The following is a 16,656-nucleotide window of genomic DNA, read 5'->3' on the forward strand; positions in this document are numbered from 1 at the left end:
GATTAAGTGGTCAACGAGGGTGCAGGAAGTGCTGTGAAAAGTCTGCGGTGGGGAGGAAAGCAACACTGTGTTTCCGCCGATGCGTAGCTCTTTTCCGTCCTGGCTCGGCGTCCTCCGGGGAGCGCCGCCCTCATCGGCACCTGGTTGGGTGGCACTCAGTCTTCCGGTTCCAGGACCGACAAACAGAACATTGAAGTGGTCCCCACTCAGTGTGCGGGGTTGGGTGTTGCGGCCGGCATCCAGAAGGGTGGTGGTCTCTCGTATTTGCACCGGTCCCCCGACGGCACCACTTCTCATGCCACTGTGGGACGCAGAATGCTTACTGGGCTCAGGAAGACAAGGGACACAATGGCTCAAAAGAAAACGCCACCAGGCAAACAGAGTGTCCAAGATGGATACAGAAGAAGATTGCAAGGAGAGAAAGATCACTGTGGAAGGCTTTGCTGTCTGATTGGGGAATATCGTGGACACAGCCTTGATAATTCTAATGGCCACATGATACAACTCTTGGTGCAGTATCTACATATCCATTTACATAATAGTATCTGTTCAAGTTATACTTTCACTGATATTGGAATTCTTTTAGAGAAAATATAAAAATATTATATTGTTATTATCCTAGATAAGGATTTGAAATATGGTTTAATCCTGTTGTCATAATAATAAATAGAAGGGTTCTTATTTATTCATATTAAATCTCTCTGATAGACACCAAAGACATAACTGATGGCCCCAACATACATCAACCAAATGCATCAGAATTAGTGTATTACTTTCAAATGAAAATTAGGACAGTTAGGAAAACATTCACAACTACCGTGAGGACAGTGTGGAAGTATACAGCAGAAACACTAATGAATCAAAGGGAATTCCAGCGGACAGAAACGGGACAGAATTCTTACCAATCTCCATGAGAAACTAAAACCTGGATAAAAAGACTCGCCCAAAAACACTGTTGACTAGACATCTGCCCAGCACGCCCAAAAACACTGTCGACTAGACATCTGCCCAGCACGCCTACTGGAACAGACCACACGAGAGTTCTTGCAAATGCTGACAGTACTTATAAATGCATGCCTGAGTCAAGGCAAATACCTGACAGCAATATTCAACATAGCACTAACCTCAATATCCAAAGCACCTGGACTAGACCTAATTAAAGTGGAGAATTTCAGACCAGTAGCAGGCATTCCATGGCCTGCAAAGTTGTTAGAATTCTGTGTCAACACAAAACTAACCCAGTATCTGGATAAAATGAACGGCCTCCACACCTCACATGACTTCAGAGCCATGCACAGCATGGAATCACTACTATAAGAACTTACCTCTAAGGTAAAACTTAATCTAAGTAAAGGCATCCAGACCATTCTACTCCAATTCAACATATCTGCAGCATTTAATGCAGTAATAATAATAATAATAACTTTATTCTTCTATACTGCCATAATCGTTTGACTTCTAGGCGGTTCACATTGAAGAGAGATGGACAATCGGTGAATTACAATATACAGTAGACCACTCACTACTATTAATGAGATTAAATGAACTGGGAATTTAGGGAAAGTACTATATTGGTTCTACCATTTCCTGAATAAAAGATTTTATGAGATATGGAAAGACAGAAAGCAATCACAGAGTTGGAAAGCCACCTTCGGAGTCCCACAAAGATCTCTACTTTCTCCCTCATTATTCAATCTATACATAAGCATTCTAGGGAAAAGTTTCACTCTACCACAAATCCAAATCTTCTCGTATTCAGATGACATCCAATATGTTTCTGGCGTCACAAAGGAGAAAGATAATACACTACGACACGTAATTGTAAGGTTGGACCCCCCCAAAATGTAAGGTTGGAGGGGTTATGGTTGAAGCAGCCTTACAATCTGCAGTCCCGAGTTCAATACCCTCACAGAAGATTCACCAGGAAGTAAAATTACTCACTAACAGTGTTTGCATAAAGAATAGATATATTGTGCAGAGAAAGCAAGATTCATAAAAGTTACAATTAAGCATTACAATTAATGAGAGATATAAGTTTTACAAATACAGAGACTGATTCTGTGTTCTTGTAAATGAGAGAGAACAGAGAAAGAAAGAATCCAAGGGGAAGAGAAGACAAGAAAGAAAAGTGTGATGTTCCAGGTAGAGCAAGAAGGGGGGTTGATGTTGAGAGGGGGCTTTTTATAACAAATAGAATCTGTTGAAGTTAAGAATCCCCATCCTTAGTAAACTGTCTGAAACAATAGTTAGTTTCACTGACCAGGAAGGTGAGTGAGGTGTGCTAGACTGGAGAAGAATAGACTGGAGTCAAATGCAATTTCCAGTATGCCTCTGACAATATCTGTGCACCTGGACCCATTGTATCTCCTAAGCTGTCCATCTTAAGCACCAGACATTAACACATCTTCTTAACACCTCTTCGCACTTCTTAGCAAGGTCAGACATGAATGATATGATCTCCCATAGGCCTTTGCTGACATTGGTTAAGCTAACCGAAAATGCTGATTGCTAGCAATGCTAGGGCTGACATTAATAACCACAATAGATTACCTAAGCGACTGGACACAAAAGAACTACCTTAAACTAAACAAGTCCAAGATTAAGATTCTCTGGTTTGGCAATCCTAACTCTATCATGCACAGAAATCGAACTCACTTCAGGAGAGAAGCTAAAAATTGAAAGAATTTCCAAAGTACTGGGCATCATTCTTGACTCTTCCTTAACTTATAAAGACCAAATCAATGCAGTGATGAGAAAACATTCTTCTTCTGACTAAGACAACTTAGAACATTCAGGCCATTCCTAATGCAAAACAATTTTAGGACAATCAGTCAAGCAATACTACTACCGTACCTAGATTATGGTAACTCTCTATACACTGATATCACAAAAGAACTCAAACGGTTACAGACACTTCAGAATACAGGGGCCAGACTGATATTCAGTCTGAAAAATGGACAAGGCCACCTCAACTTCTAAAAGAAATACATTGGCTACCAATAAAGCAAAGAATACAGTTCAAAATGAATGCATGATCCACGAAGCTATATACAGTGAAAACTCCTATGGGTTCACCACATGCATCAAGGTTATGTCCTTCTTCCTCAACTCAAGACCAACACAACAGTTCAAGATCCACTTCCAGTCTCCTCCTTCACCGGAAAAAGATGTTTGAGTCCACATTCGAACTCCAAGCTCCATACATTTGGAATAAGCTCCCAGCATCTCTTGAATGGGTCTTCTCTTACTTCCGTTTTCAGAAGACACTTAAGACATACCTGTTCTCCATATAAGATAAGATGACTCTAACCTGTATATCTGTCTCTACGGATCTCTCTTGCCTCAGTCACAATTCCTACTGTTAAACACTTTACATGTCTTTTGTTAGCTGCACTGAATCCTTGTTGAAAAATTGCAGGAGAAAAGACCAATATAGTATAGTACTATACTATACTGTTCTCTGGGAATTTTGCAGCCTAAAGCATGACCCTGCATTTTTTAGCATTAAATCTTAGTTGTCAATTACTTGACCATTCTTCAAGCTTCGCTAGATCCCGCCTCGTATTATTCACACCCTCCGAAGTGTCTACCCTATTACAGAGTTTGGTATCATCTGCAAAAAGACATTTAACAGACAGACCTTCCACAATATCACTCACAAAAATATTAAAAAGAGCCAGCTGAAGGACCCTGCGGTAGTCCGCTAACAACATCCTTTTTCTCCGAGCAAACTCCATCTACTACTACCCTGTCTCCTTCCACTTAACCAGTTTTTAATCCATTCAGTTTATTTTTCAACCACCTATATGGAACTGTGACAAAGGTTTTGCTAAAATTCAAGTGCACCATATCTAGCACCCCTCCCATATTTAACTGTTTGGTCACCCAGTCAAAGAAATCAGTCAGATTTGTCTGACAAGGCCTGCCTCTTGTAAAACCATGCTGCCTCAGGTCCTGCAGTCCATTCAATTCTAGAAATCTGACTATCCTCTGCTTTAGAAGCATTTCCATTAGTTTATTCACTGCTGAGGTTAGACTAACTGGCAACATGGGTACTGAAAACTAGCCCTAATACCAGCAAATGCCCACATGCAAATTTAGGATCTGCCCTGAACAAAGTGAAAATGTATGTACATTCCCTGTGTGTACACTTCTCCCTCTGGATTCGCAGGGGATAGGGGCAGAGCTGGATTGCGAATGGCAAAATACCGCAAATATCTTCTGGTCCGGCTCTGACCCACCCCCGCCTCCCTCCTGCCTTCCCCTCGAGACTACGACGGGAACTTCCCACAGCCATTTTCTATTGGCGATCTACACGGGGCAGGAGTGTGGGAAGATCGCTCCTGCCCCGAAAGCCCGCTAGACCACCAGGTAAGGCCGGGACGCCGTGGGGAAGGCTAAACTGTGGGGTTTTGTTTTTTTTTTCCCCCCTCCCCAAAAAATCGCGAATATGTGAAATTGCGATTGCCGAAACCGCGAATGGGGAGGGGGAAGTGTACACCAATGTATTTTATAAAACATGCATGTACCAGTTAAATATGGAAGAGACCAAACGAAGATCAGACTTGTCCACACACTCATTTTCTCAGTGGTCAGCTACAGATGCGAAAGCTGGACACTATGAAAACAAGACAGAAAGAAGATTGACTCATTTGAGCTTTGGTGCTGAAAGATTTTAGGTGTGCCGTGGACTACCAGAAGAACTAATAAATAGATTCTGGAAGAGATCAGACTGGCTATGTCACTTGAAGCCCAAATGATGAAGTCTTATTTTGGTCACACCATCAGAAGAGAGAGATCACTGTTTGGGAATATCGAAGGAACCAGGTGAAGAGGGTGACCTATAATCAGATGGTTGGACTTGTTGAAAACAACCATGGGGATGACGCTGAAGGACCTTTCTGGACTAGCACAAAACCAATTTATTTTTAGATCCTCAATTCATTAAGTCACTAGGACTCGAATATGAGTCAATGGCACCTAACAACAACTAATTTTTTTTTTCTTCTTTAGAATTTTTTAGGGGGTGGTACCCTTCTTGGTTTTCTCTTTAAATTCTAAGATTTCTCATGGAGAAAAGATTCCTTACTATTACATTTCCCCTCTGTTAAAGATGTTAGATAGATCAGTTTCCTTACTGCCTCTTTTCTTTACCAAGCCACTAGGCTTTAGAATTCTTTATTGCTGGTAATTGGACTAGATCCTTCTTATCTTAGATTTAGAAACATTTTAATGTTTTTTTTTGTTTAAGAGATTTCTGCACAAATGATTTTTAATTTTGTTAAAATTTGCTGGAATTTATATGGAATCTGCTCTAAACCTCTTAGTAAGGTGCGGAATATAAGTATCCATATCGTATTGCACTGTATTGTATAAAATTACTCATTTGAGCACTTTGAAAGTAATTTTATAACACAGCACCTAGACAGGAAAGTCATATGAACATAGATGTTGTGCCTATTTTACAGAGACATATTTGTCTGTGTGCCTTTCTAAAAACACTCTAGTGAAAGTAGGCATACACATTTACACTTGGATGTATATTTTGTGAACTGCAGGCTTAGGCACCTATTCTTATCAGCACATGCTTCAAGGCATGTGTAACTGTGTGTAAGTTTCAGTCCCACCCTTGTTTTGCCTATTCTGTATCTTCAGGGATGCCTTTGTATATTTCACAAGAAGACAGGCACTATACTTTCTTTTGCCTATTTTTTACACATATACCTCCAAGCAATTTTATAAGAGCCTACTTGAGTATATAAACTGTTATATACATAAGTTCCTTATAAAATTTCTCTATGTTTTGGGTGAGAAGATGTGATGATGCTATGGGGCTCATAATCAAAACAAAAAAACATCTAAAATGTGGTCTAAATGGGTACTTGGACAATCAAACAGCCTGATCATCCAAGTACCCATAACCAAAGCTGGTTTTAGACGTATCTAAAATCAGCTTAGGCCTTTCCCCTGCCTCTAAATGCAAAAAGAGGCATTTTTAGAGGAGGGGAAAGGGCGGGAGGTGGGCCGACCTACACTTAGTCATATAGCAAGTATAACCAAAGATTTAGGCAGGTTGACTTAGACCAAGTCAAAACAGGTATAAGTGCCGAAAAAGGGGCTGCTGAGCTGCTCGCGCTCCAGCAATAAGCTCAGCGGCCCTGGCAACCTGCCTACCACCTGGGTTGGGCCCATGTGCCTAAGGCCCCGGGCGCCCACAGGAGGGACCTAAGGCTACTGGGCTGATCCCGGTTGGCCCAGGCGTCTTAGGCCCCACCTGTGGGCGGGGTTTGAAGCGCCTGGGCCAATCAGGCCCTAAGGCCCGCCATTCGACGGATGGTGGGCCTGCCGGGCGAATGGGCTTGAGACCCGTCTGTCCATCCAACTGTTTTTCAGGTACATGGGGTGTCGAGGGGTTTGCCGGAGGGGGTCATGGGGTCGGTTGGTTGGGGGGGCCGATCTGGGGTTTCGGGGGGGCAATCGTGGGAGGGGGGTGCGCCGAGGGCAGGAGGGCCTGGGATCCCTCCTGCTGGTATCTTAGTGGGGGTGGGGGATAGGGGGTTTCGCTGGGGCAGGAGGGCTTGGGCTCCCTCCTGCCCGATCTGATCAGGAGGGAGGGATAGATCGCAGCAGGAGAGATGGCTCATCTCTCTTGCTGCAATTGTTACTGGGGAAAGGTAGATTTTGTAACTGGTGTTCTTTTTGACAGACACCGGTTACAGAATACAGCTTTTAGGTGAAGGACTGGTTCCTCCTTCGCCTAAAAGCTGTTGTTGGGTGTTTGGGACTTAGGCTTTTTTTTTTGTTGATTATATGTTGTTAGTGTAGACGTCGTGGTAGTCTGAGCGTTTAAACAGCTGAACGTAGAGGTAGGCCATTATAAAAAAAACCTCCTTTTGGATGTTTTTTTTGAGAATGGACATTTTCCCTGCTTCTATTTTCAATGTTTAGGGCCTTAGGCCAAAAGGGGACTTAGATATTTTTTTTTTATTATGCCCCTCTATGTGTCTTGGCGGCATATAAAAGACAACTATCTTGTTTCATCTATAGGGACGTGAAAGACAAATTCTGCAAGAAACCATACACAACTTCCACTCATCCTTTGAAAGCAGTGCCAGCAATACTAGAACACTTGGTATTTCTCAAAGTAAGTTTTGTGAAGCTTAAATTATACTTCATTCTAAAATACTTAAGTTACTTGCTCTTTTCTTTCTCTTTATAAGGTTGACAAACTAGAATTTACTAAGTTACAAGGTTCTTGCTTGAACAGAGATGAGTCAGTTTATATAGTCATCCTTGCCAAGAGGCAGCAGCTATTAGCTGGGCACTTTGAGGAAGGACAGTGTGCTTGTAATGAAGTCCTGTGAATTTTATTTCCTTCAGGTGTCTGAAAATTGGCTGCACTGCTCTTGTCCTTTATTTATAAAATGTCCTAATAAAATACAGGAGAAGGAGCTAGCTGTAGTGCCCCAAATAATAAAGTAAGCATGATTGTTTACAAAATTATGAACAAAGATTTGCATAAAAAAGGGTAGTTCAATGGGATTTCAGGTTTAGTTAACTCAGTCTCAATAATCTCATACCAGGGATTAATAAAATTCCATCATCTACCCTCTCATCCTCGCAAACAACGTTATCAAAGTTGCATAGATCCAAGTTTCAGGTTGATGATTTCAGAGGAACCTTTAACAGTAAATAAAATATACTGTATGCATTTATCAATAAAAGCTACTTTTCCGAGGACAAACATCAACCATGGAATCATTTATTTTTTTATTAAATTTTCTTTACCGTTCTCTCAGGGGAGCTAGGTACTCAAGCATTTTCCCTATCTGTCCAGGCGGGCTCACAATCTAGCTAATGTACCTGGGGCAATGGGGGATAAGTGACTTGCCCAGGGTCACAAGTAGCAGCGTGGGTTTGAACCCATAACCTCAGGGTGCTGAGGCTGTAGCTTTAACCACTGCGCCACACTTCCCTGCACTGTTGCTTTAAATTTTTCAAGGCAATCACCGTACCATCTGACATCAGCTTGCAGGACCATGAGTTCATCATTTTTCATGGAACTGAGAAACTGTGTTTTCCTTGGTGCTTCAAACTTTGAGGTTTTTTGATGCCTTGCCATCATTTTCCTTTCTTTTTGTCGTCATAATTTTTTTTTTTTTTTTTTTAATTGAGTTTCTTCTTTTTTACCAAGTTTGGTTTATTTTCATTAACTTCTTGTTTTTAGGCCTTCGGGCCACTTTGAGCCCTTTTTTCACCTAGGAGTGTCAATCATTTTCTGGTTCCATTTCTGCATGACCTCCCCAGGCCACTGAGCTCTTTGACTTAATGTTGTCGGTTTTCCCCTCCATGCCAAAATTGGTATCGAGCAGCTTTAAAAAACGCTCTTGATGCAATAGGACTATCTCAGACTCTGATTCACATAATTTGTGTATCCAGTGCCTTGGTCCTGAACATCATAGAAACATACAAACATGACGGCAAATAAAGGCCAAATGGCCCATCTAGTCTGCCTATCCACAGTAACCATTATCTCTTTCTATCTCCGAGAGATCCCATGTGCCTATCCCAGGCTCTCTTGAATTCAGACACAGTCTCTGCTTCCACCACCTCTTCGGGAGACTGTTCCACACATCTACCATCCTCTCCGGAAAAAAGTATTTCCTCAGATTACTCCAAAGCCTGTTGCATCTTAACTTCATCCTATGCTCTCTCATTGCAGTTTCCTTTCAAATGAAAGAGACTCGGCTCAGGCACATTTATATTACGTTGGTATTTAAACATCTCTATCATATTTCCCCCCTCCTGCCATTCCTCCAAAGTATACAGATTGCAATCTTTAAGTCTGCCCCCATACTCCTTATCACGAAGACCACATACCATTTTAGTAGCCTTCCTCTGGACCGACTCCATCCTTTTTATATCTTTTGAAGGTGCGGCCTCCAGAATTGTACAAAATATTCTAAACTAGTCTTATAGCCCGATACATTAACGGGTGCTAGAATATATGTGTGTGTGTCTGTCTTTATTTCTTTCTCTCTCTCTGTCTTTCTTTTTCCTTGCCTGTCCACCACCACTCCTTGCCTGCGCCCCCTGTCCATTCTCCCTTCCTTTTACCTCCCCTGTGTCCACCACCACCCCATCACTGTTCCCCTTATCCAGCAGCAGCCCTTCTCCCTTTGTTTTACCTCCCCACTGTCCATCATTATCTCTTTCCTGCTCCCCCTGTCCAGCAGCAGGCCTCCCTTCCTTTCCCCCCTCCCCTGTCCATCAGCACCTCTTTCCTGCTCCCCCTGTCCAGCAGTAGGCCTCCCTTCCTTACCTCCTCTCGCATCTGCCCTCCGCCGACAGCCGCCTCAAGCTGCCGCGGCCTGCAGATGCCGACAGCCGCCGCACGCGCCTGAAGCCGACAGCCATATCGCCTCGAAGCCCTCCTCCCAGCAGCTGACGCCAAAGCCGCTCCATGAAGCCCTCCTCCTGGCAGCCGCCCCTCCGCACCGCCGTGCACGCCTGAAACCGAGAGCCGCCTCTCTAACGTTTCCGCCATACCTGCCACCGCGGAACCAAAGACGTCCTGGAGTCCTGGTGTAGCGCATGCGCACTCTTGCCAGCCACAGCTCAACAGATCAGGGATCAGGGAAACATGCGGTAAGAGTGCGCATGCACGCTTAGCATTTTATTATATAGATGAGGTCTCACCAGAGTCTTATATAGAGGCATCAATATCTCCTTTTTCCTACTGGCCATACCTCTCCCTATGCAACCTAGCATCCTTCTAGCTTTCGCCATCACCTTCTCAACCTGTTTAGCCACCTTAAGATCATAAGATACAATCACACCCAAGTCTCGCTCTTCTGTCGTGCACATAAGTTCTTCACCCCCTAAACCGTACCATTCCCTCTGGTTTTGCAGCCCAAATGCATAACCTTGCATTTCTTAGCATTAAATTTTAGCTGCCAAATTTCAGACCATTCTTCAAGCTTTGTCAGGTTTTCTTCATGTTATTCACACCATCCAGCGTGTCTACTCTATTGCAGATTTTGGTATCATCCGCAGAGAGGCAAATCTTACCCGACAACCCTTCAGCAATATCATTTATAAAAATGTTAAAAAGAACAGGGCCGAGGAGGAAGTGACGTCACCTAAGAAGATGGACGCCTGAACTAGAAGCTCCTTCTTCATCGATAGCCGCCCCGATCCCCTCCAGCACGCGGAGGCTTTGAACTCGCCGGGCTTCTGGATTACCCCCATCGGAGCGCATCTGGGTGGTCCCTGGGTGATGGCTGAATGGCAGCCTGCTTTCCCCATGTGCGGCGCGAGCAGCACCCGCTCTCGCTCCTTTCTGGCCGGCAGTGGAGCGGAAGATGGCGCTGAGGTTTTGAGAGCACTTCGGCATGGCTTGCCAGGACCGGGGGGGAGCAGTGGTGAGGGTGCAGAGCTCTCGGGCGCCTACAGAGCCTGGAGGGAGCACGTTCGGCGCTGATTGGAGACCCAGGTGGATTGCTGAGTCGGAAGCCTACATACAATGCTCTGGAGGTGAGAGGATCGGCCTTTGAGAGGGTCAGGAGTTTAGCCCAGTTGGGGGAGGCTGATTCCTTGCTCGGGGCCCTTTGATGTCTTGCCTTCCTGCTTTTGCGCAGACTCAGCCGCCCTTGCTTGTCAGAGGGGAGCCCCCAAATGACGAGTGCCTGGGAGATTGGCTACGGCTGTGGAGATCTGAATAGGGAAGCTGGTGGAGATTACTGCCTTGCCCACCTCACGGGCCAACACCTGCGACCCCTGCATTCCCGCATCGGCTGCCGGATGCGTAGGATGTCCACGAGGAGGAAGTTGGACAGCTATGGGTTTGCCGGAAAGAAGCAGGGAGCCCCGAAAGCAAAGGGAGTCAGTCCACCACAGGATGGCGGCGACGGAGGCCGCTGTGGGGAGTGGCGTGGACTATCAGGATCGGCCAGGCGGAGGTGTGCAAGGGGGATCCCTGGAGGCACCGGAATCCCTGCGAGAATTACTGCTGGACATTCATAAAGAAATGCAGTCCCTGCACCACGATGTCACCAAAGCAGTTACAGATTTAAAACGGGACCTGGGGGAGCTGGTGAAAAGGCAAGATGCGGTGGAAGCCCATGTTGACACTATCACTGAGGATATCATAGCAGTGCAGCAGGCAGTGGCGGGAGTCTGTGTGGAGGAGTTGGCGCTGTGGGACAAGTTGGAAGATCTGGAGAACAGATCCTGGCGGTGTAATCTCCGGATCCGGGGGGTGCTGGAAGAAAGTGCCTATCAAGATGCCCGCCAGACGGCCTTGGACATCGGTACAGACATCCTCACCAGTGCTCTGGCAGGTGAGGGGCGGGTGCCGGAAATTGAAATAGAATGAGCGCATCGGGCTTTGGGGCGCCCTAGATCCAATTTGACCCGTGACATTGTTTTGTGCTTGGGTAGCTTTCAGGTGAAGGAGGACATATTCCATGTAGCGCAGAAGCAGAGGGATTACAAATGGAATAACTTGCGGGTGAAAAACAAAAGGAATTGACCCCAAAATATCCACAAAGAAGAAAATCCAGAGAAAACCAAAAAAACTCTGTGGAGTGACGATGTTCCCAAATGGACTTTATTTGAAAGTATCAAAGTTCCAAAGGTACACTAAAATCATCCATATAAATTGCATCCATATAAAAGTAAATGCAAGCAGTGTCGCACTTCCGGTTCACCACACAATTGTTTCCCACATACTCACCTTTATAGGACCCCAGGGACCCCTGAAGAAGACTTTTTGTCGAAACGCAGACCGTGTTGGGTCCTGTATCCCTAGCGGACTAGGTCCTTTAAGGCTCTTATGTGGATGTTTTACTTTTATCTGGATGGAATTATTTTATGTGGATGATTTTAGTGTACCTTTGGAACTTTGATACTTTCAAATATCAAAGTGACGATGTTCCCATTTGGGAACATCGTCACTTCACAGAGTTTTTTTGGTATAACTTGCGGGTGGACATTTATCAGGATGTGGCAGCAGCAACCTTGTGCAAGCGGAGGGATATGTAAGCGGTGACCACCTATCTCTGCAGAGAAGGCATCGATATTGGTGGCTGTACCCAACTGTCTTGGCACTGAGGGTGGGGACCGCAACCAGACGGGTTCGCACAGTGGCGGAGGCTTGGTCGGTGCTACAAGAAATGGAGAGAGTGAGAAGAGGAACAGGCTGGACCTTCTGGATGGCGGTGACAGACCAGAGGAGTGACGGCTCAGAGTGCGGAGAGCCGTGAGCCACAGGGACAACCCCCGTGAGAGGACTGCTGACATCACTGGACATTACTGTTGGCTTGGATGACTTCCGCTGTATAATGGCTGTGGAGTCTTTGCTTGGGAGGTGGGCAGAGGTGTGTGTTGGATGAGTATGTTATTGGGAGGGTTGAAGGATCGATCGGGGAGTCTGTGTGTGGTGAACTTCGGGAGGGGGACAAGGTGTGATGTTGAGGGCAGTGGTAAGTGTGCGGCTTGTATGGTAGGTTTGGGTAGTTTGATTCAGTCTCGCTGGGGGGGGGGGGTCTGTCCTGGGGCCTCTTCGGTGTTTGTGTGCAGGGGGTGTGTTGCAGAGAGGGATGGAGACTCAGTTGATGGGGGTAGCATGTGGTGGGAACCCGGGAGAAGTGTATCGCATGTATTTGGTGTATATTTGGGGTGCTGGGGGGGTGCATTGGGGTGGCTGGGGTGTTGGAGTTGCTTCTTCCTCAGGGATCTTGAGATTTGTTTGGATGGTCTCGAGATGTAGTTTTGGGTTGGGAACAGGGGGGAGGGGCTGGGAGTTGGGATATGGGGGGGGGGGAAATGGTACTCTCTGCTCCGAATTGGAAGGTCAGCTGATGCTCTGGTGGGGCCTGGTCAGGGGCTGGGATGGCTGGGTCCCAAGGGTATTGAAGGTGGAGTCAGTGGAGAGGTTAGTGGCAAGGGATCCTGGTTAATTTTGTAACTTGGAACGTGGGGGGGATAAATTCCCCTATTAAGCGCTCAAAAATTTTACAACACTTTCAGTGCCATAAGGTGGATATGGCCTTTCTCCGGGAGACTCATTTGACTGATCTTGAACATATGAAATTGAAGCAATGGAGAATGGGGGAGTGTATTGCGACATCTGCCAAGGGGAAACAGGGGGGTAGTGATTTTGTTTCGCAAGGGCCTACTAGACAACCTACACATTTTGGCTAGGGATGGGGAAGGTAGATATGTGCTCTGTCGAGGGGTGATCACACAGCAGGACATGGTATTTTGCTGTCTATGCTCCTAATGAAAGTGACCCGGCATTCTATACTAAACTGACCCGCTTGTTGCGCCCTTCGCCCAGGTCTCACTGATTGTAGGGGGGGGGGCTTCAATGATGTTCGTGATTCTAGTCTGGATTGCACGGGGCCGGGGGGTGGACTACGTTGGGCTGGGGAGAGGGAGCTCCAAAAATTTAGTGATAACTTGGATTTAATTGACCCCTGGAGGGTACTGCATGGCACCGAAAGGGATTACATCCATTTGTCCCGGGCACACGGTACGCAGTCTCGCATTGATTATATTTGGGTGACGGAACAGGTGTTTCGGAAGCTGGAGCGGGTGGAGATAGGTCCCTATACCATTTCTGATCATGCCTGGGTTCAGGTGTTGTGACAAACAGGAGGGGGGCCTCCGGGGAAGTGGCACTGGGTATTTCCACTTGCATTGTATAGGGATCCGAACTATAGGGAATGGTTGCTAGATACATGGAATGAATACAAACGGCATAATGCTCACGCGGAAGGGGACCCCGTTTTATTCTGGGAAGCAGCTAAGGCGGTGTTGAGAGGGGATACCCTTAGTTATAGTAGTCACGTTAAAAAAGCTCGCGATAGGGAAATTCTGCGTTTGGAGAGGGACGTAGCCAGGGCCCAGATGAGGTATAGCCAGACTGGCGACCCCATGTACAAACAGGAATTGATGGAATATCAAGTGGCCCTCAATTCCCTACTCCATCAGCGGGCGCGCAAATCCCTCGCTTACTATAAGTACCAGCTTTATAGATATGGGAATAAGGGGGGGAAACTACTGGCCTGACTGGTTTTTACCAGGATGGGCCCATGTAGGGTTCAGGCCCTGAGGAACGAGCAGGGGGACAAAGTTACAACCGACCCAGAGATTGGAGACGCATTTTTTCGCTATTTTAAGAACCTCTATGCCCTCCCGTCAGAGGAGGGAGTGACGGCAGGCCCCTATTTGGACACGATAACGTTGCCCCGTATTTCTGAGACAGACAGGGAGCGTTTGAACGCTCCAGTAACACCGGAGGAAGGCACCAGGCGAGGATGGCATGCGCATCAAATTTTATAAGCTTTTGGGTGAGGAGATTGTCCAGCCGCTCGCTCGGATGTTTAATATTATGGTTGGAGCAGAGGCTTTACCGGAGGGAATGAACACGGCACGCATATTGATATTACCTAAATCGCATAAAACAGCGGAATGCTACCATCCTATTTCCTTATTGAATACGGAGGTTAAACTGTTAACGAAAATCATGGCAAAGCGAATGGCTGCTGTGCTTCTCTCCCTTATCCACGAAGCTCAGGTGGGATTTGTGAAATAATAATAATAATAATAATAACTTCTTCTATACCGCCACAATCTTGCGACTTCTAGGCAGTTTACAATCAAGAGTGCTGGACATTCAGCGAAATACAATAAGTAGATATTACACTTTGTCCCCCTCCCGAAGTTCCACCACACACAGACTCCCCGATCGATCCTTCAACCCTCCCAATAACATACTCATCCAACACACACCTCCGCCCACCTCCCTAGCGTTTTATTATATTAGATTATTCTATTTTCTAAGTTTCAGAGCAGAGCATATGTTTGTTGCTTGAGGAGGTCTCTTGTGACTCTCCTCTTTTCTTATGTTTTAGTGGAGTTCAATTGCTTTGGTACCAACTGAGGAGGGTGCCGTGTACTACTGAAGGGTAGGAGTTTCAAGTTCTTAAAGAAATATCCTTCTGCAGTCCGCAGGAAATGGGAATCAACACCTACAGTACAGACTCCTGTATATCCTAACAGAACCCAGATTAACGAGGTAAGAACTTAATCTGTTCCATTCCTTTGAAGATATCTGTAGTGCAGTTACTTGGATCTCTACACACACCTCAGAGCTCTATTATTTGGATCATTCTTCAGCCAAGACATGGCATTTGAGCAAGCAGTTCTATGCAGTTTGTTTGCACACTAATTTTCACCTCTCTGTCACCATTTATATTAACTCTTGAGCCACCACAATCATAGTTGCCCTAACTCTAGATTCACTAGAAACTGTCTACATTTACCCTGCTTGTCTGTGGAGACAGCAAAGTTGCTTACCTGTAACAGGGGTTCTTTATAGACAGCAATAAAATGCAGCCATGTTTTCCTTCCCACCTTACCCTCCCCCTCCAAAAACCCCCCACATTTTGCCAATGTCTATAATATTTTCTTCACATACACCAAGAATCTCATACCATTAGATCTAAGATACCTATAATTAGGACTCAAAAAAAGAGGCTTGTTTAAGCTGGAGGAGGGTTTCTGGCACGCTGGCTGTGTTAGTTGACATCACCAGAAAGTGTGGCTGCATTTTCTTACTGTCTACAGATAAGCAATTTTGCTTTACAAACAGAGTGGTTAAATTCAGTCATGGAGATACTTTGAGGTACACTTACATCTCCAAAAGGAAAGAAACCTATGAAATTTAATTGAGATACTGAAAGCCAGTTTGTAAAATTTGATATGCTATCTTCTGTTTCGATTACTTTTATTTATGAAATGTTTTTGATCTCTTCTTTATAGCTCCTGCTATTGGATCAAGACCTACACTATCCATCACTGCTAAGAGGTAGCAGTGCCTCATGTGCATGGCTGAATCATAAAATTATTAAGATCCAGAGGCAGTTTGCAAGCATCTGATACTAATGTTTCAGTGGATAAGGAAGCAGGAAAACACTGAAGGAAGTCTTCTCCAAAGAATTAAGCCAGCCAAAGCTGTCATAGAACTATGTAGAACTGAGGCAAGACGGAAAAGGGTGGTTTTCTTTATAATATAAGTGAGCTAAAGCAAGACTAGCATCTAGGACTATCTCTAGTGGAGCAGGGGAGAGTAAATGCAATATAAAACTGTTATTTTTAACACAATCTGGTCACCTCAGCATGTGTTACTTTATTATTAAAACTGAATTGGAAGCCGACAGGCCTCAACGACGAGACGAAAACAAGAAATTCCTAAATCACTCTTTAGCATCTCAGGCAGCTTCTCATGAAAAATAATTTTGATCATTGTTGCTCACAGCTGTTTCTTACGGACATTTTAGAAAACAGCTAAAAACCTATCTTTTCTCCAAATACCTGACTAGCTGACTCATTCAAATATATGATTATTTTTAATGTTTATAATCTTTTGTAAACCACTTAGAACTTTTTGGTAACGCGGTCTATAAGTATAATGTTATGTTATGTAAACACACAACAGGAGAGTCATGAGGGCAGGATGTCAATAGATCAGCCAAGGGTGTATTGTTAAAAAAAATCACTTTATTGATGAATATGCCTTATGGACTCGATAGACTCTTCATTGGCAGTGTTTCGGCGTCTCTACCTTTTTCAAGAGTCTGACTTGAA

General features: G+C 45.0%; 1 protein-coding gene across 3 annotated transcripts in view; it reads left to right on the forward strand.

Annotated features, from left to right (window-relative positions):
• The window catches only part of ANKS6 (ankyrin repeat and sterile alpha motif domain containing 6), a 277,710-nt gene extending 261,335 nt beyond the window's left edge, over positions 1 to 16,375 (forward strand). For all 3 annotated transcript variants that reach the window (XM_033929683.1, XM_033929681.1, XM_033929682.1), the window contains exons 15-16: positions 7,048 to 7,144; positions 15,832 to 16,375. In XM_033929683.1, coding sequence (XP_033785574.1) covers positions 7,048 to 7,144; positions 15,832 to 15,881 — 147 coding nt within the window. In that variant the 3' untranslated portion in view covers positions 15,882 to 16,375. The remainder of the gene's footprint in view (positions 1 to 7,047; positions 7,145 to 15,831) is intronic.
• Positions 16,376 to 16,656: the final 281 nt, after the last annotated feature.

This window comes from Geotrypetes seraphini, chromosome 2 (genome assembly GCF_902459505.1).
Source record: "Geotrypetes seraphini chromosome 2, aGeoSer1.1, whole genome shotgun sequence".
Lineage (NCBI taxonomy): Eukaryota > Metazoa > Chordata > Amphibia > Gymnophiona > Dermophiidae > Geotrypetes > Geotrypetes seraphini.